Source organism: Protopterus annectens, chromosome 2.part1, assembly GCF_019279795.1.
Source record: "Protopterus annectens isolate FY-2018-M chromosome 2.part1, PAN1.0, whole genome shotgun sequence".
Taxonomy (NCBI): Eukaryota; Metazoa; Chordata; order Ceratodontiformes; family Protopteridae; genus Protopterus; species Protopterus annectens.
This window is the reverse complement of record NC_056729.1, coordinates 1,462,321,452-1,462,342,617: the sequence shown is the minus strand read 5'-3', so window position 1 is coordinate 1,462,342,617 and position 21,166 is coordinate 1,462,321,452. Positions and strand designations below refer to the sequence as shown.

Sequence of the window (21,166 nt, the reverse complement as noted above, 5' to 3'; positions counted from 1 at the left end):
AGTGCAACTTATTCTTAACTATTCCACACAGGAATGCCACTCTTCCAACCTTCCTACAAACTTTGGGGAAGCCAGGGTTCATAGGTAGGTACTAAGCTATCGGCCCAAGGGCCCAAGTAAGCCAAGCCAACAAGGTTCCCTGGCTTACTCCACCCAAGAAAGTTATTTTCCTGTGTACCTGTCGAGCAAAGCCACAGAAGTGATCCCCGGGGTTTATTTCCTATTTCCCATCCACTCATCAAGATTTTTGTTGAGTGCTAATGAGGAACTTTGCTTGACATAGATGGGTAGCTTGTTCCAGAGTATGGGAAGTCTCTTAGACAGGAATCTCTCTCTCCATGTCCTGTTTATTGTGGTGACAAGGTTTAGGTCCCTAGAGCATGTAGCTCAGAGAGACTGGGATTTCTTTGGGTGTAGCATGTCCAACAGCTCTGGGTTTGACATAGCTTTATAAGTTAGGCAGAGATCCCCTTGGAGAAGGCGATATGCTATGGAGTAAAGCTGGAGTTTTTTGAGACTGTCAGCGTAGGGCATCTGTTTGAGGCCAGTACTCCTCTTTGTGAGGTACTTCAGTGGCTTTTCCAGCTGCTGCAGATGTCTTGTGAGGTACATTCCAAAAGGGGCATTGTACTCTATAATGGGTCTAATGACTGTCAAGTAAAGGGGAACAATGACCTCTTTTTTCCTGGATGAGAATCCTTTTGTGATGAGTTGTGCCACGTAGAAGGATTTCCTGACTACTGTCCACCTGGGTCCCAAAGTCTCTTATCATACATTCAGTGTGAAGTAGACTGCCTATGTGGTAGTTCACGGGTATAGAGTTTTTACCAAAGGGGATGAAAATGCACTTTTTGGCACTGAGCTTGAGGCCATGGCTCTGACACCAGACATCTGTCTCGGTGAGTATCATGTTGTGTACATGATCTGGTACTGCTAAATACTTCATCAACCAATAACAAAAAAGCATCTTTCTAATTAGTGACCTAAATAACCAAGTTATTAGAAGGATTATGTCTCGGACAATAATTGTATGTAAAAACATTTACACCTCAAACATTAATCTTGTAGAGATGGTATGAGTTCCAACAAGCATGGGAACATATTGGATATCATTATGACAAATACATCTGGCAGCTGTAGTAAATTAAACATCACTCCACTCCATTTTCACTAACACAGTGATGTTCCTCACACACAAAAAGCCAAACAAAAGTTACCATCCTTCAAAGATTTTTCAATTGACTGCTATAGTGCATTGAACAATCACCATGCATCAATCAATTGGGAATATATATTAGCTCCCTTCCTCCTCTCACCCTTTTGGTGACTCATTCACAGCAATCTACATACTTCCAACAACTGTACTGTTAACATGCATCTCAGTGATGCATAAATATAGTGGAAAATTCAGCAATGTGCACCAGCATGCACAAGTTACAATTCAGCAATATAATCTAAAATTATTAAACCAAAAGGAAGAGTGTATAAATTCTTCAGATTTTACTCAACCCAAGGAAACAAGCTAAGGTAAATTCCAAACAAAACAAAACTAAAAACTATCAGAAGATGCGAAGTTTCGTTCAGCATTTACACTTGCCACTAGGAGTGGCTGAAAATAAAAGGTTTTCTATAACCACATCAAAAAATCAAGGGGATGAACTTTGCTAGAACAAAATTGCATTGTTATAACACAAAGGATCCGAGGCAAATTTCAGAACAGAAAGGGGACCAATCCATTCTTCTTTCCTGCAACAAAACACCAGACAAAATTGCATCCAAACTGGCCACCAATGTCCTCAGTCAGGTCAGAAACATCAGTCCATGGAAACAAATGAAACTGGAAGTCATATAATTCGCTGGAGATCATTCTCACTCAACAATAACAGAGTTTCCTATTGTGATTTTGATACTTGTTAATGGAGTCCCAGAGTTATGAAGGGGGGGGGGGGGGCAGCAAGTGTTGACAAATGCTGTTTTCCTTTAAAGCTGAATTTTTCCCACCAGGCAATCCTCCCTGCACTTCTGATGATGCATACAGTTTTTAAATGCTGTCGAAACTGTCAGACAGGGGTCACCAGCCACTGAATATGCACTTTGGCTTACTGAACGGTAAAATACTTAATCTTATTTATGAATGCAGTGCATTTTGTTAGGCTGGAAATACATTAATGAAATGGAAAAAAAATCATAAAATGAAAAGTAAAATACATTAGAGCATTCATACTATTATATATTAGTTATATCAAGAACAAGAGTCAAGTGTTAAGTGATTTCCCTCTCTATATATTGTACAATCTTGAATTCTGTTGCTGTTAAGTGGATATATATACATAAATATTTTTATTATTAATATTTTAGTTTGTTTACCGGGATAGTCCATTGGGCCAAGGGTCCGTTTTCAATGGAGTCGTGGGGAGAAAAGCTCCATGAACAACAACATAATACGAATAAAATGCATTTACATTTATGTAATACTATTAAAAAACAATGATATTACACAACATGACAAAAAATCCACAACTGCAGTGAAAATAAAGCCAAAAAAGCAAAAGGTAAAATTACACACAGACGTCAATTAAAATAAGAAAAATCCATTGGTGCATATTCCTGTTAGATTTGTTACAATGTGAAATAACAGGGTTGACATTACAGTTTTACATGAAATCTTAGAGTTAAAGTAGGATGGGGGAATAAGAGGTTGAATCTAAGAAGGGTGGGACAATAAAAAAGTAGAGTAAATGAGAAAAAAATTAAGATGGTAGTAGTCAGTGAAGCTCAGTATGATGAAGAGAAGAGAGAAGTAAAGGAGTGTGAGAAATGGGGAAAAAGAGGAGTCATGTGGGATGAGAGCAGGAACATTCCCAGAGGGTTTTGAGATGGGAATGAAGCAAGGTCTTAAAGGTAGCGTGGTTGCCTGTAGTACGAATAAAAGGTGGCAGGGACAATATATAGAAATAAATTTCATATCCTGTCACCTTTTCTGCAATGTATTCTCAGTTCTGAAAGGCTTTTAAAGGGAAGTTTTATACCCTTTACATAAGTCAGTTCAGTGTGGTTTAAATGTGACTGTGGTGGTGATGTGTCCTGCTCACAGGACCTATTTGTGAGATGGAGACCTTTTGGTTAGTTAAGAATTTACACTTTTCACATTCAGAATTGTTCATACACAGCAAGAGTTTGTCACCTGTAAAAATGAAGCTGTTAGTACATTTCGATAGTAAACACAGTGCTAATGAGACTGGCAATGGAGGAAAACCAGGTAGGCAGACTTTCTGACTTGTCCAGTGATCGTAGTTACACAGAACAACTATGGGTAGCTAAGTAAAGAAAATTATAAGGTATGCCATTTTTGTAGCAGGATAGGAGGAGTAAATTATAAGTGACATTGTTTTCATAACTGAAAAGTATAAACTAATTATAGCAGGTTACATAGAATAAGCAGAAAGAATTACAAAAAATGATATATTTTTGGCAAGGGACATAATATAAGGTGGGAGGGTGGCTTAATGGTTAAGGTGTTTGCCTTACAAACACAAGGTGCATGGTTGGAGTCTCACAAGGGATAACTGGCTAGGCTTAAAATGGCTCGCAAGGGCAGTTAGCTTAGTACTAATCTATGAACCTATAAGTATAATACCTTTAATGGAGACAGTTTGAGGAGTACCACTCTGTGCAAACTGAAGGCACTCGCTGCCTAAGACAACTTTAAAATGTGAGAACTGGTAAAGAGAAGTGTACAGATGCAAATCAAAGTACATGATTGGATGAAGACTCGCATCTTTCTGCATGATCCTAAATCTCTACAAATGAGCCCTGCTGTGTTCAACAGCCATAAAAGTATTGTAATGACCAACACAATTGAAAGAAACCTACAGTGGGCCAAAACAGAAATGCCCACCTCCTCAAATATCAGGGAAACAAGAGAAGCACAGGACAGAAGAATATCTACTGAACAATGTTTCTGAGTCTTAGACTTCTAAGATGGCTACACACTGTTAAATAAGTTGGATCAGAACTCTCCTAGTGCCAAACAAGATGCTCTGGAAAACAGCCAGCAAAGGCCAGGTATTTGGGTAAAATTCAGTTACTAGTTATTCATTGCACTGCCAGAATATCAACAAAGAAGCAATTTGAAGAAAGTAAGACAAAATCAAGTAGAAAAGATAAGAAAAAACTCTGGACAGGAAGAACCTTGCAGCTGTTCAGCAAAAAGCAGCCGTGGTTTCAGCCTCAGCACTGGAGATGGCTTCCAGTGCTTTAGAAAGAAAAATAAACTAAACACATTCAGAGGTGCTTAAAAACATGAGACACTGGAAAAATGCATACAATCAAATGTCAAACGCTGGACAGAACAGAAGTCTTAAGTAGCTATTTTAATAAGATGATAAACTGCAGAAATTAGAAGATGAAATGAAGGACACATCTGCTGAATATGAAGCTTCTCAAGAAGAATAGCTTCAAAAAACAGAGCTATAAGACACAGCATATAGAGAAAACCTGAGAATGTCTGCTGTATCAGAGCAACTGGAAGGAAGGTACTGCATTAATGTTATGAAAGTACAAGTAAGCAAGTGAACTGGTATTCCACAGCAGGATGGGGCACACAGTGTCTATGCTCCAAATCTGGCCATAAGAAAGAAGCCGATCATACAGTAGTAAGGATGCAGTAATATCAGCAGAAGGAGCTACTCCTAACAAAACTGTGCCATAAGTTAAAGTATTATCAGCTGGGGACACCACAGTATTCATGCAAAATTATTATTCACTGTATACCAGCCAGAACAGAAGCAAGTGTATTGTTACACACAGAGGATGTCAGGAGGCAGGTGCAAAACTCTATATTCAGCTGTCCTTCAGAATATTTTTTTCAGAAGCAGCAAAGGCATTTTTGGATGCAGAACAGGTAAAGGGGAAAAAAATACACACACACACACACACACACACACACACACACACACACAAACAGAGCAAAACGTGAGCCAACAAGTTTAAGGGCTTTCTGCTCATTCCTCTTGACAATGGTACAATCCCTAGAGAACTTGCTAGTAAAACCTCTTCTAGTGTTCCAAACGAAAACAATTGAGCAGTAGGGAAAAAGTTCAGGAAGTGACTAGAAAAAAGGAGTACCTTGGACTTGAACCAAAGACTGGCATTCGGTGGATGAGTTTATGATGAAGGTAGGCAGCAAAAATGTGAATACACAGATGAACTGTAAACTTTCATTTCCATACAAAGCAGTTTGGACATAAAGGTGGAGAAAAAAAGACTACCAGTTTGTGGATTGACTGTGTTACATTGGTGGGAGGACTTTAAAGTATAATTTTCACTTTGCTGTTAATGTTTAGGAGGACAGTGATGAAAATGAAGATATAACCAAGGAAAAGGTTATTTTTCTCTTAGTAACGTGCATAATAAATTTACTAAAGTCAAGTACATGCTACACTGCAAAGTAGTTCTGCAAAGTATATAGAGGTACTTTAAATGTGAATGGGGAGTCTTATGGATGACTGTTAATGTCAGTGATGTTAAAGTTAGCAAGCACTTTTTTTCAATTGTAATGTAGCTGGGTTTTATGAAGCAACAAGATGAAGGCTAGATACAAGTAGTATAATGTACTACTGCTAAGTAGTAGTAGTAGAAATGAACCTATTGTGTATATTAAATTATAGTCACCCCTTGATGCTATGTATACAGGTGGAAGTGTACACTAAAATCATGTGAAATAACTTTCTAGCATTCAACATGAGCTATGTCAAGCAACTGCAGAACCATTTAATGGTATTTTTTTTTATCAACCAACAGAGCTCTGCAGTTACAGATGGAATGTCTGCAGTCTCAGGCAATTAATCAAGAAATGGCTGGACTGTGAATTTTGAGGCATCTGAGGCATCTGTACTGGGAAACACACACTAGAACTCAGATGACAAGCAATTCAGTGAAAATAAATGAAGGAAATACAAGCAGATGCATCCCTAGCAACATTAATCCCTTTAGCATAAATTACAATGCAAAATCTACTTTATTCATTTAATGGTAGGGCACCAAGTCTAAAAGTCAGTTGTTTTTCATCACTGGGAGTGAAGTTGAGATGGGAAAATGGATGGTGTGAGTACAGGATGGGACACAGACTCTAACATGAGTTTTCAGCATGATTACCTTTAGAATTCATAAAGCCTGTGGGTGTAGCTTTTACCTGGGGTATTCACCAACACATGGAAGGGGGTATTTTCCAGTTTTGGAAAGTGTATATACTTGTGTCCAATTAATGCAAGTGAAAATGGATTGGGGGTTAAAAATGAAAATATATACAGTGTTTATTTTCCTGGAATGTTTTTATTAAAATAAAAACTCTGGGAAAATGTGACATGGTCCATACAAACATGAGAAGCTGCAACTGCACACAAGATCAGCCTGCACAATATTGTGTGCATACAATTTGCAAATTGGAACATATTAAGAAATGTCATGTAGAATTTATGACAATGGCATTTAATCAGAATAACTGCCTTATCACTCATTTCACAGAATGTGAATAACACTGCAGATATGGACAAGAAGCAAAGAGTATTGAATTATATGAAGTATAACATACAAATATCAATATTATAGGAGACACACCAACATAGAAATAAGCATGTGAATTTTACAAAAAAGGACTTCAGAATGGTTATTCAGTAGAGTATCAGGGACAATGGAAAAGAGCGGTTCCAATAATGACACAGGAGAAGAAAAAAGACAACAGTGGTAGATATGTGGTAAAGAGGGGTTTATCACCAGAGAAAGAGAGTTAAAATTACATGTATTATAACCATTCTACCTAAAAGTAATATTAAGGAATATTAAGGAACTTAAGAAAATTATGGCAAAGGTAATTAGCTTCTAGAATGAATTATTATTCATGGGTAGGGACTGGAAATTGATCTGCAAAAGTGATGATACATCAAGGGGATCTAGAAAGGAAAATAAAACAAAGCAGAGTAGATGCTATAGAAATATGTGAAAACATTTGGGATGAAAAATGTGAAACTATCAGGAACCTATCCATAATTTACATACTATACTGCAAGGTAGACAAGAGATAAACCCTACTTCACAGGAGCAAGGGGATTTAATTGTAAGGTCTAAAACACTGCCAATAACCATTTCAGATCATGTGCCAATAAAGATTAAGATAAAAACGCAGGATAAATCAAGTAAAAATGAGTTACTGATGTTTTCCTATTTACCTATTAAAAGGTGAGGAATTTAAGAAATGGGTGGCAATGAAAACCACTCAGGAGTTCTTACAGACACACAATTTTTTTCAGAAGGGATAGCTGAGGAGAAAGAGATATGGGGACAGATGTAACAGGAATTATTTAGAGGGATCATCACAGGTTAAAGCATTGCAGGTGAAGGAGAATCCTACAGAACAATAATAGCTATTGTAGAGTGATAAAGGGAAAAGGAGTACTTGGATAATATGCATGAGTTTAAAAAGGTAGCTGTTAAATGAGTATTTTTATAACAACCCCAGTAGAAAAATAACCAGAGACCCTACAAAGGGATTATAGAGATTTCAGAAATTCTATGAAAATGAACACAGCAGAGGAATGGGGAAATCAAGAAAATATACAAATGGAAATACTTATGGAAGACTTGGATATGCCAAGGTTAGATGAAGTTGAGGCTCAAAAATGGAATAGCTAAGATGATAGTAGATGAGAGAAAAAAGGTTGGAAGTTTGGAAGCCAAGAGGAAAGAACGTGATAAAGATTTGGAAGGTTGTGTCTAAAGCAACTTCAAGCTTTTGCATTTCCTGTGGCTCTATGGCAAATAAAAGAGAAAGAGGACATTGCCATAGGGACTAGCAAATTCAAGGGAATAATTGGCACAGTACTCGAGAAAAAATAGACGTACTTGCAGATTACATTATTTTGTACTCAACATTTCAGTACTGGGTAGCATTCTAAGACTGTTCCAAGCTTTTTATGATATAAAGTAAACAGAGATGTAAAATTATTACTTATGTACTTATCATAATTTGGTATCTGTGTTGTCTTTTCATTCCTCCTCATTTATGGGTTATGGACCAACTCTTGGACCTGACTTTGCCGCATTTCTTCAGACTATGATCCAAGTCTCGAGTTCCTCCCACTTTCCACAATGCCCCGCACTCCAATCAACCTCCTCAGATCGAGTTTGCTGCTCATTAGATAATAGAGAGCAGGGAAAGAAAGAAGGAAGTGAGTATGCATCCATAACCAGAAGCCCAAAATCAGGAACAGTTCCTGATAAGTTTTCTCCAGGTCTTCTAAGGCACTAGGAAGGGGGTGGCAGGGTGGGAAGATGAGGAGGAATGAAAGAAGACAACACAGATACCAAGTTGCTGTAAGTACATAAGTAACAAATCGGATGTTGTCTCTCTCATTCCTCCTCATGTATGGGTAGAATCCCCAGCTATACAACTCCTGGATGGTCTTATGGAGGGATATGCTGGAGTAGTGACGAACCGATTGAAGCACTGCTCCGGGAAATAATGTCCAATTTGTAATCAGAGACAAATGTGCGAGCCTTCAACCAGGTGGCTCAGCACAGATATCATCTAAAGAGCCCTGGAAGAAAAAGCAGATGAGGTAGACCTAGATCTAGCAGAATGGGTCTTAGGAGGACAAGGTAGCTGCAAACCATTCTTGGTATAAAATCAAGGTAATATGGTCTGCAACCTTCAAAACAACCTGACCTTGATATCTAAAGAGGACGACACAAATAATTGTTCTGATTTTTGAAAATGTTTCGTCCTGTGCAAGTAAAAACATAACTGCCTGGGAATATCAAGCAGATGCAACAAACGTTCTCCCTCATTACAGAAATTTGGGAAGAAGACTGGTAGAGACTGGATTTTGTGGCATGGATTTGAGGCATGAAAGAAGGTTTTGTACTGAGACACAACCTATCCTTGTGGAAAATAATGTAAGGCGGCTTAGAAGACAAGGCCTGAATCTCCGAGATTCTCTTTGTTGAGGTGATGGGAATGAAAAAAACTGTCTTCCAAGAAAAACTAACTCACAAATCACCATCTGGTTCAAATGTTTTTTGAGTTGAGCTTTGCAACACACACAGTGAGATCCCATAGCTGGGAAGGATCTTTTGCCGGAGGCCTGAGAAGGAAAATCCCTTTTAAGAAGGCCTTGCACAGTCTGGAAGTTGAAGGGGAATTGAAAACATTACCAGAATGAAAATTAGAGATGGCTGCCAATTGAAGTTTGATGGTAGAAAAGCTGGTTCCTTCTTTAAAAAGAGGCCAAGTCGGATCAGAGGGTTGGCTCTGCAACCCATATGTGAGGGGGAATGCGAGAGATATCAGATCAATGGTTATTAGGGTAAACTATGTTCCCACAAATGCAATGGTTCAGCACTACCCACATTTAAGGAGACATAAGATGAAAGATTTAGGTTTTTGGACTGAAAAAGATTCTATTATGGCAACTAAGGATATATGGAAAGAAAAGATAATACAAAAATCAAGACGTTGGAAGCTTTTGACTATGGATATGGATGGTAAGACAAGAGCAGTAAAAATATCTCTAGTCCATTTACCACTTTATACAGGTCAGGCATAGTTTCTATAAACTAGAGAAGCAGCTATGGACTTCAGTTAATATGGAGTTGAAGGAATGTATTTGGGAAGAATAGCAGACTTGAGTTAAATGGGATACGTTGTTTCTCCTAAAGGAACAAGGTGATTTTGGGTAGATTTGAAGTGATATTATAGAACTACACAGTTTAAGGCTCATATACAGAAAACAAACAGAAGGGATCACAAAGTACGGAGAGATTAGGATTTTAGATGCAAGTCCGTAAGGAGAACCACCACACAAAATATTCTACTTACAAAGTAGAAGAAAGCATTTTGAAAACCAACACATGGGAATGGAGAAAGGAGATTTTACCAATAGGGGATGATTTGCAGGTAGGAGCATACAAAATAGGCAACAAAAAGCTGTAATTTACTGGAGAAGTTTTGACAAAGGAACCAAGGAACTGTCAAATACCTGGGAGTGAAAATTCAGATTGGGATGAGGCCAAGCAGCAGCTTAGAATGCAGGTTACAGACTGCCTACCCTACTAGGGATCAATAACAGAATACAGGCAGAGAGAAAAAGACAGGGAAGTGTTAAATGAAAGACTAGCTTTGGTTGAGTTTATAACAAAGTCTAGAATTAAAGCTGCAATTAAAAAATGGGTAGTTAGGACAGCGTATAAAACAATGCATGATAAATATAAGAACCAACCAGAAAAGGTTAGAAAAGACTGCAAAATGAGAATGGAAAGGCAATATACAAAGGAAGAGTGGGGAAGACACCTGTATGGCTCTCAAATATACAGCAAAATCTAGATGGGTTTAGGAATTTTTTATGAAAGGGCTTGCATAGATGTTTTTATACTCCAAGTTGACTTCAGAGAATGTTTCCACAGTAGACATCAATTGCTGGAGGTGTGATTGGAAAACGGGATACTTGGGAACATGTTTTTTTCTGCAGATGTTACAAGTTCATAGATTTAAAAAAATTCCCTACAGGATACTGTCTTGAGCTAACAGGTCCTTAAAATTAAGGGGGACAAAGATCCCTATTGTAAATGCTGCTCTTATAAGCTTAGAAAGCTGCTAGAGTAACAGGATTAATGCTATTCTGCATTGACTTCCACAGCGTATACTAATAAAAGAAAGTACAGCAGCTGGATTTTTTTCTTTTGGTGTATGCTCAATTTTACATCAGGCACAATCAGCATGCATGTTTTTGAATACTGATGAGCTACCATTGTATACTTTGCAGTATAGTAGCATTTCTTATAGTCTTCCTGAATAATTACCATTTTTTGAGAAAAGACAAAGTATATTTTAATTACAAATAAAGTTCCGCGGTGGTGCAGCGGTAGCATTGTTGCCTCACAGCAAGAGGTTCTCCCGTTTGATTCTCGGCTAGAGTGCGGGGAGTGCCTTCTGTGTGGAGTCTGCACGTCCTCCCCGCGGATAGGTGGCATTCGAACGACATGTGTAAGGGCGTGCCTTCATTGAAGGTTGGATGTCGAGCTGGCACCTCGGCATTCGTGAAAATCTACTGCCAATCATTAGCAGACCGGAGTTCCGCTGTGGCGACCCCTAACCGGGAAAAGCCGAAAGACAAACTACAAACCCTACAGGATACTTTCTCAGAAATGTTGGGGAAGCAAATTATAGTAGTTAAGGAAATTATACTTTTGAGCTTGGAAACAGAAACTGAAATGCCTAGACATACTAAGACCCTACTAGATTTAATGCTGCTGACTGTCAAAAAAGCAGTAACTAGAAAATGGAAATCAATGGCCAAACCAATCATAACATAATTACTGAATGTTACAAAGCAGATAGATGAAGGGAAGGAACAAACTGCATAGAAATAAACAGGATCTATGTGAACAATACATGCAGAATAATGTTCGGTAGGGACATGGGCAATCTAAGCAATGTTAAATTGAATAATTGTTTAGCAAAAAACTACACATATAATGCATGAAAAGGAAAAATCTATAATGGCTTCTTTATAACTGTTAATGTGTACCGATATTGAGCAATATTGAAGTTAATGAATAAAGGTGTCAAATGTTGCTGCATCTTTTTTCCTGCCAAAACTCTCTGCACCTTTACTGTAAAAAAAATATTTGCATGCAGTTAACAGTGTATCAAGCTAACTCATTAGGTTTCACAGCATTCAAGAGGCAGAACAAGTGTTGCAAAACATAGCTAGCACCTGACAGTGGCATACACCAAAAACAATGCATTCTTTAAAACATCTTAACATTCTTTCCTTACTTTTTCCACAGTAGAGTCCATCACCAAACTTGACTTGTCTATATTGTGAGACAGTCTCAAAATTAGCCAAATAATAAGTCACAGCATAAAAACAAATTCATGTTCTACCTCTGATTTCTTGGGTGACACAGTCTGATCCTGTGGACTTGATGTTTTCTCTTTCTGAATACTGTTTACTACTACTTTTTGGGGGGATATTTTCTTTTTCGGAGTACTTGTTTCTTTTTTATTCTCTGAAGTCCTCTCTTTCTGAACATTTTGTGTACCTTTTTTTTCTGGAGATGTGCTTGCTTCTCTTTTTGCAGATACTGCACATACATTTCCTGCTTTAGGTACATCAACACTTTTCTTTTTCATATCATCTTTTTGTTTCATTAGTGCCAGCTTTGAACTGGCTTTCAATGGGGTATCTTGCTTTTTGGTGAAAGTTTCACAATGAACAGGAGAATGTACTTCTCTTTCAATCTTTTCGCTGGTTTTCTTAGCACCCTGGAATAAGTCTGGTGCTTTACCTAAAAATACAGTTGTAAGTAGTTGCATATTAACAGGCAGGGTTACCACATGTTAATTTCAAATTAAAAGTGCAAAAACAAATCAAAATGCAAACAACCATTATTCTAACTTGTTTACCTGGACTTGTTCGAATAGTAATTGATGATGACTTGTCACCAGAGTCCATTCGAGCCTAACAGAAAGAGAATGCAAATGAAAAGTAAGAATATTTTATATATATATATATATATATATATATATATATATATATATATCTATATATATATACACACACACACACACACACACACACACACATATATATACATATATATATATAAATAATCAAAAATAACAGCACAATTTCCTGTAGTCACAACTTTCTTGCTAATATATTTCACATCAAGTATATTCAAACACGCACAATGAACAATAACTAAAGCAAGACTACCCAACGATACATAATACACTAGGAATGCAAAGTTAACTGCTCTATAAAATTTGGTTGTGTAGACAGTGTCCATAGGTACAAGTTTTTCCTCCAAATACTTCCTTGAGGGTTTCTTTGCTTACATTCAGGTCCCAATTTAAATGTTGCCAAATAACTTTGTCTGAACACTGTAAAGCAAGTTAAATATCATATGGAGAAAAAAATCAAGGAGGCAAGTATTTAAACACTTCATCACACAGACAAAATTGTATCACCAATAAAATTAAGTACTATAAGCATGATGAGTCAAGCAAATAATAGCACCACATTATACAACGACCCCCATTAATATTCCAAAATGTGCAGGCTGATTGGTCAGCGTGCACGTTGTAAATCAGACTTATACTAATAGAAAAAGGTTTGGTCGTCTGGACGTTTTTCATTAGTACAAGTCTTTTTTTTTTTTGTTTTACAGCAATGGAGAACGCAAGATCTCCGGTGCTTTTTAGAAACTGTCTCGCTATGTTAAAGGAGTTTAACAAAGCGAGACAGCTTTAAAAAAAGTAACAGAGATCTTCTTTTCTCCGTTGCTTTTTTTAAAGCTGTCTCTCTATGTTAAATGGGTTTAACATAGCGAAACAGCTTTAAAAAAAAAGCAACGGAGATTCTCCTTTGCTTTTTTTAAAGTTGTCTTGCTATGTTAAACTCCTTTAACATAGCGAGACATTTTGAAAAAAGCAACGGAGATCTTGCTTTCTCCGTTGCTTCCACCCACACCTCTGATGCACTGCGTAAGCTTAAACATGCGCAGTACATCAGAACTGTCGCAGAATACCAGACAGCTGCGGAAGGGCAGCACGGAGGCATTATACAATGCCATTATTTAAGAAAAGTATTTTTTTCTTAAATAATGTCATTGTGTAATAGCAATAACCCATGCCTGGGTGTGGGTAATGCTGGATTTACCCACGGTTGTCTTTGTTTGGCCACTTGGGCTTCGCCCTCATGACCAAACCACACCAACCGTGGGTAAATCCAGCATTACCCCACACCCAGGCATGGGTTATTGCTAAATTAAACTATAATTCTACAAATAGCCCTTATAGACTTAATGAAAGCAGTACAGCTGAAGGAAGGTCTTCATCATAACTTTACATATTTCAACAGTAGGATGAAAGCTGTAATGTATTCATAAATTAATGCAATATAGTTTCATGTAGATGTCAGTCTTCTGGCCACACTTAAAACAGTCTTCATAATCCCTAAATAAGGTGCAGCACTATATTCAGTGCCATAATAGACAAGCAAGAAGCTCAGCTGTAAACAGACATGTAAACAGTGCAACCTTTTTTCCTTTTTGTGAAGAGAGGGGCCACCGACAAGTGTACCCTCTATCCTCAAGCCCACGCCAAAAAGGGAAATCAAAAAGGTTTCTGTTGAAGCACATAAATGTATTTGACTTTATCACACATCAAAAACACACAATGGGACTGTCCACTTAGGAAAACCACAAAGCTGCACCACAACTTACTATAAAGGGCAGAGGCTAAGCATCAAAAACCTGCCTACTCAGGAAGACTAAAAGGTATGTGGAAGCTCCTATTGGTAGGTGAAATTCCTCACATAATATTACTATGTTCATCATTAGGTTTAATGTTGCAGCTACTTTCCTACTTTTTAAACATTTATAGTTATGGTGAATATACTCGCACAATTGCAATACATCACACCACAAATATCACTGACGCACAGCATTTTAAGAGAGGGCATTTCCAAACATTGAAGCTCCCAGATTTGGATACGTGTCTGGAGGCCTACTGTGTACCCACAAGTATAGAGCAGGCTAAACAAGTCAAACTCCTTAACTGAATGTTCAGTCTGCAACACTTTGAAAACTTGCAAATGAAGGCCTGAGTGGCAGCTTCACAGACATTCTGGCAAACTGGAAAGGAAGCTACCTTACTGAGCAGTGCTGTCATCTGCGCAATAACTCCTTCCTAAAAGCATCATAAAAGGAGGTCATACAATTTCTCAACCACTGGGAGATATAGTCTGTTTGAACACTTGTCTGCCCAGTTTCCCTGGCACTGATGAAATGAACACCTTGTCAGACTGTCTAAATCACTTCTTGTTAGCATAATGCCTAATCATGTTTTAAATCTGTTTGGTCTCCTCTGAGTTATGACCCAGGAACAATGTCTAGTTAAGTGTCTTGCTCAGAATTGCAACTAAGGCAAATGGAGACAATGGGAATCAAAGACAGCTCATAACCTTAATCTTCTACATAAAGATGCCACATAAGTTTCAATAGTAAAAACAGGTGGGCAGAGTCACAAGCTGGCTGTGATGGCAGAAACATGCATTTTAAACAAAGTCAAGCCAAGCTTTGGTCAAAATTTCCTGATAAATACTGTAAGATTTCTGATATGTTAAATGTTACTGGATCAGGTTGTCTTTTGCCATCCAAAATATAAAAATCCATTCCACTTAGCTAGTATGGACTTTCTCACACTCAGACTTCTAACATCTTGGTAAATGTGGACTGCTTTGGGAGGGGATAAATAACTGTGAACAATTAATGTGAAATCTGGGGCTTCAGCTTATACCACTTGAGGATGGGTAGATGACTGGTGGAATATGGTGTTACAGGAGAAAATACTGAGGTATGGCACAGCCCTAAACCTGCTTGATGCTTCTAAGTAAACAGCTGGTTCTATCACAGGGCTCCTGAATGAGAGTTTCCACAGATCTTGCTCCCTTCTCAAAATTACTGGACTTTTATGGGGTAGGAGCTTGTCAATCTGGTACCAAAGTGTTCTCCAATATATCCTTGTAGGATTAAGTAATGCAGAAAAGCAGACTGTTAAGCTGCTCTATATATAAAAGCTCATAACACCTCTATTTATGAAACAGACAGCTCTATGACCTGCTATACAAATTCTGCCTCATTGTCAATGGCCTCTGGGAAGGAAGCCCTTTGTTGGGGAGGAGACAGGTGTTACCTATGATGGTATCAATGACAACACGAGCACAGTATAAGAGGACAGTGAATGTAAGCCACATCTTCCTCTTACAGTTCAGAGACAGACCTTTTCTAAGGAAGGGCTCTTTCATATTCTTTTGGGTTTGTACAGGAGAAATGGATACAGCAGGGTTTATGGGCAAGAATGGTCTACCCTACTTCTCTTCAGGTACTCCTCTGTGGCTACTCTTCTACCATTTAAATAGACATTTGCAGACATCTGCATTGTGGGCATCCTAATCAATATGCCCAAAACTTGGGTGTGTTATGCTTATCCACACACAGTGGTAGGGCTATGTGCTGGGTGCTGAAGCCCCATTCAAAGCAAAAACAAACTATACAAATACCTAATGGATGCCATCCAGCTGCAGTACAGCAACAAATTTGTTTTAAGGTCTGGCTGACTTGAGTTTCAATTGTCACACCACAATTTGCCTCCAAAGGATACATGGAAAGACAGTATTAGCAGGGACCCAAACCACTGATGGATCTACACAAGCTTCATCAGGAACAGGTAATTAAGGCCTTAAGAGTTTGCAGGGTTGCTCAGGCACTCAAACAAAAGTATTTAATTCAGATCTTTTTAGACTTCTCTATCTTCTGATACTTAGAATAAAGCCTTGGGATCTTCCCAGTTCTTTTTGTGAATTCCAGTCAAAGCATCTTACTTGTGGTATACAGCCTGGGAGAGCAGTAATTATGATCATGAACACTTACAAATTCAAGCTCTTCCAAGTAATGTCCTTTTGTTAAAAGTTTTGAAATGGTCCCTACTTGAGACATTATGTTTTTCACCAAAACAGAACAGCCACTAAGTGGTAACTCTTTGGGGGGAACCTTTTTCCATGCATGCATCTGTTGGGCGACTTTTTCCCAGGAAAGTCATTTACAAAACAGTAGCAAATGCACAATGCAAAATAAAATTTGGCAGAATTGTATTAAAAATAGTGGTGAAAGCTAAAGGGTACAGTCCCTTTGTCCTGCCAGAAGTGGCCTGTGAACCTTGGACAAAGGAGATGACAACTCAGCTGCAGAGAGAGAGAGTACTGGAGATGCTGTATTTACACATCCTTTTACAACATAAATTCTTACTAGTAACCCTGCACCCTCTACATAGGGTGACATATAATTACTCTAAATTTGTCAGGAACACTAATGTCTGTTCCTATTTATGAAAAAAAAATGCAGGAGTGAGATCCTTACGATGAGCACAGAAATATACATCTACACTTTAAAGTGCTACCCACCAAGTAGTGGTACTTTCATTCAGAAACCATTCAGGAGAAAAGGGCAGACTGCTAACATTCTTAGTTACATAGTACTCCAAAACTCCCTCTTAATGCTACAAAAGACAGAAAATAACTACAGCAGTACAAAACCAAGTAATGTGGTGATCAAATATTAACAATTGAGAAAGAAAAACTTTATTACTCCAAATTAAAAATGCTGGAAAAGTACATTTGCATAAAGCACTTACCACAACAGTACATCTTTGAAAGAGGTTACTTTAACAGTGAATTCCATCTGAGTTTGCCTATTTTCTTCTTTCAATGCCCTTGCCAGATTTGTTTTCATCAGCTCCCATTTTCTTGCAAAGTCCAATAATGACTTTCTTGCACAAAATTCCCATGCATAGCTGCTGTATATTTGACATTAGGCCATTATATTTAAGGGACAGCTAACTGAGAGGCAGTTACTTGGTGAAGTATACCAATAATAAAATGCTGGCAAACCTAATTGAATGTTTTCATAAGTAAAGATGATTATTCCTACATTAAGAGTTAGGACTACTCACATTTCACCATGACATAAGAGCTCTCATAGTATGTGTACAAAAAGTAGCAAGAAGGGGCTGCATGATGCAATCATTCACATGGTTGTGCAGGAGGTACTGAACCTTGAAAATAATACTTTACTACTACTTGCTGATTTGAAAGCAAAGCAGCAAGTGTGCTGGTCTCTCAACTTTAACAATTATCAAGAGTTTCAAACAGCTGGAATCATGAGCCACAAAGCATTATAGAAAATTATGAAGTTTGCATCATATGGGATCACCCATTACCAACAGTTCAAAAAATAGATGCGAGCAAACCAGATACAGTAGCCCAGGACAAAAAGAAAGAAGCAGCATTGATCACTGCAATCGATATACCCAGTGATTATAGTCTTATGTAAAAAGACAGAGACAAACTCAAAATACCAGGATTCACAGGCAGAAACGAGGGCAATGTGGAAGAAGGATACCCAGACAGTTCCAATACTAGCAGGAACAGTGGGTCTTTAATAATAAAAAAAAAAAAAAAAAAAAAAAAAGAATTTAGAATCATACTTGGGTAAGTTATTGATACATGTAACTCCGTATGAATTTGTTACGGATACATGTAACTCTGTATGAATTACAGGAGGAGTCAATATTGGGCACTTTGTGGGTGCTGCAAAGAACAATTCTGGCCAACAAAGATTGAAGCAATACTAATTTCATGAACTTTAATCATAGTTGGACTTGGGAATGGGGTCCATTCCAATCATGGTATTAGAATCCCCAAAAGACTTGGAAAAATTAAAACTGGAACACGGTAAGTTAAAACTATTAGTTGGCTGCTGAAACTATGAAAGACATTTCTTTCCATTTCTAATTAAGGTAAGTGACTTGTTCTCAAAATCCTTTTCAATCATAAATCAGAAGTGTTATCATATCTCTGTTTTACTTTATTTATTCATTCTTTGTTGACCAGGTTAGTCCCATTAGGTCAGTGTCCTCTTTTCAGAGGAGACTAGAGATGAAATCTGGGGAAATTTAGTCAGGGCACAGAGGAACTTTCCATATTCTTTGAGGCGGACTCTCGGTGGCACCAGATGGCTGTTACTGGTGATCACGGAGTCCAAGATGGTGTTTCTTACTGGTGAAGAGTACGAGAGAGAAAATGGAGAATGTAATTCAGAAGGAAAATGATTGGGAGGTGAATATAATGACAGCATGGTAACTGGATGACTGTCTTACCAAAATTATGGATGAAGGAGTACTGGTGGAGTCAGAAGCCATTTAGTGAAAGGTGGAAGTCGGCAACATATTTTGTGATGAAGAAAAGAGAGAAGGATGCTGTAAATTATGGTGTGGATAGAGAGGGGTCATGTTCATCCAATGGAGTAATTGGTTTTAAGGGGCAAGCTCTGTGTTGGATTACAGGAATTTAGAGCAAAGAGTGGTAAACAGAAAGACTTAAGAGCAGTGTTAAAACAGGAAAATGTATGCAGCAGTAGCAGAAAGACAGAAGAAAGAGAATGATGTGCAGGTGCAGTGGAGACCTAACTGGTGCTAGTGAAAGCAGAAGAAAAAGGCCACTGGTAAAGGTGAAAAAGGATGAATAGCAAAGAAGCATACCTTAGTTTAAACAAAACTCTTGTGCTTTTTAGGAATCAGTGCAGCTGGCATTAACGTATACAGAAACTAAACCTTTCCACAACAACTTGTAAAAGATTTGAGCTAGTAGAAAAATTTAATGAATATAAAAGAAGAAATAATACATCTCCTTGAAAGTAATGTATTTACCAAAAGTTAAAAAAGTTGTTTCAATTCAGAACTTAGAAAGATATTTTTTACATTTTCTTCTAAGTTTATGTTAACGTGTAGGACGTTAAAGCTGTGGATGGCAGAAGAGTATAGACTGGGGAATGGGAGATTATGCAACTTTAAAAACAGAAAATATTTTACAGCATGTCCCTGAATAATATGTTACTGCATGTACCTAATACGGTAATAATAAATAGGAAATTGGAGTGTTAAGTACTCGGGGCAGTCAAAAGCATTTGGGGGAGGGAGATGAATCATATTAATTTAAGATTGTTAAAATTGGGTGTGGGGAGTTTGGGCATTCCAGAAAAAAAGAAACTGGAAAACATAGGTTCATAGGTAGGTACTAGGCTATTGGCCCTAGGGCCTATATAAACCTAGCCAAAAAATGTACCCTGGCTTTCGCCACCCAAGAAAATTATTTTCCTGTGCCCCTGTCGAGCAGAGCCACAGAAGTGATCCCTGGGGTAAATTTTCCATCCAATCATCAAGATTTTTCTTGGAGAGCTAATGAGGAGCTCTGTTTGACATAGATAGGTAGTCTGTTCCAGAGTATGGGAAGTCTATGGGACAGGAATCTATTCCCTCCAGCATGTTCTGTTTATTGTGGTGAGAAGGTTTAGGTCCCTAGAGCGTGTAGCTCTGAGGGATTGGGATTTCTTTAAGTGGAGCATGTCCAACAGCTCTGGGTTTGACACAGCTTTGTATGTTAGGCAGAGATCGCCCCTGAGTAGGCGATATGCGATGGAGTAAAGCTGTAGTTTTTTGAGACGGTCTGCGTAGGGCATCTGAGGCCAGTAATCCTCTTTGTGAGGTATTTCTGTGGTCTTTCCAGTTGTTGTAGATATCTTGTGAGGTACATACCAAAAGGGGTGTTGTACTCTATAATGGGTCTAATGAGTGATGAGTAGAGGGGAACAATGACCTCTTTTTTTCCTGGATGAGAATCCTTTTGTGATGAGATTAGCCACATAGAAGGATTTCCTGACCACTGTGGCGATGTGATTATCAAAGGGGAGACTACTGTCCCACCTGTGTCCCAAGGTCTCATCACATTTTCGGCATTAAGTAGACTACGAGCTATGTAGTAGTTCATGGGTCCACAGTTTTTACCAAAGAGGATGACAATACACTTTTTGGTATTGAGCTTCAGGCCATGGCTTTGACATCAGGTATCGGTCTCAGTGAGGCCCTTTTGTAGTTTGTCCACATCGTTAGGATTTTTGATTATGGCTCCTAGTTTCCAGTCATCTGCAAACTTTGTTAGCTAAAGACATTCTGTGTTAGCCTGCACTTCAGAGAAGTAGATACCAAACAGGAGAGGACCCAGGACTGAACCCTGTGGTACTCCACTTGTTACTGGTCTGAAGTCGGATTTGGAATCCGCTACTTTCACAGTGTGGGTTCTGTCCGTGAGCCAGTTGGCAACCCATCTTGTGACATAGGGATTTATACCTAGTTTAGTGAGCTTATCTATAAATTCCAGAGTGGCGGATGGTGTCGAAAGCCTTGGCGAGATCTAGATAAGCTGTGTGAACCATTTTACCCTCATCTATGGCTTTGGTGACTGCTTCAAAGAAGTCAATCAAGTTTAGGAGACATGATCTGCCTTTTACAAATCCAAACTGGGTAGGGTCCAGAGTTTGGAGATTTACGAGTTCCACGATGATACGTTCCATGGCCTTGCAGACCAGGCTCGTCAGGCTAATGGGGTGGTAGTTCCCGGGGTCCGTCGTGGCTAACCCTTTGTGGAGTGGGATAACCGCCGCGGTGCCCCATTCAGTGGGTATAAAGCCAGAGCTGAGGCTATGATTGAAC

The 21,166-nt window shown here is 38.4% G+C and overlaps 1 protein-coding gene across 1 annotated transcript in view; it reads right to left on the bottom strand.

Annotated features, from left to right (window-relative positions):
* The window catches only part of RFC1 (replication factor C subunit 1), a 1,497,679-nt gene that overhangs the window by 923,588 nt on the left and 552,925 nt on the right, over positions 1 to 21,166 (bottom strand). Inside the window, exons 6-7 of the mRNA XM_044063570.1 lie at positions 12,464 to 12,518; positions 11,942 to 12,345 (exon numbers count right to left, since the gene is read on the bottom strand). Coding sequence (XP_043919505.1) covers positions 11,942 to 12,345; positions 12,464 to 12,518 — 459 coding nt within the window. The remainder of the gene's footprint in view (positions 1 to 11,941; positions 12,346 to 12,463; positions 12,519 to 21,166) is intronic.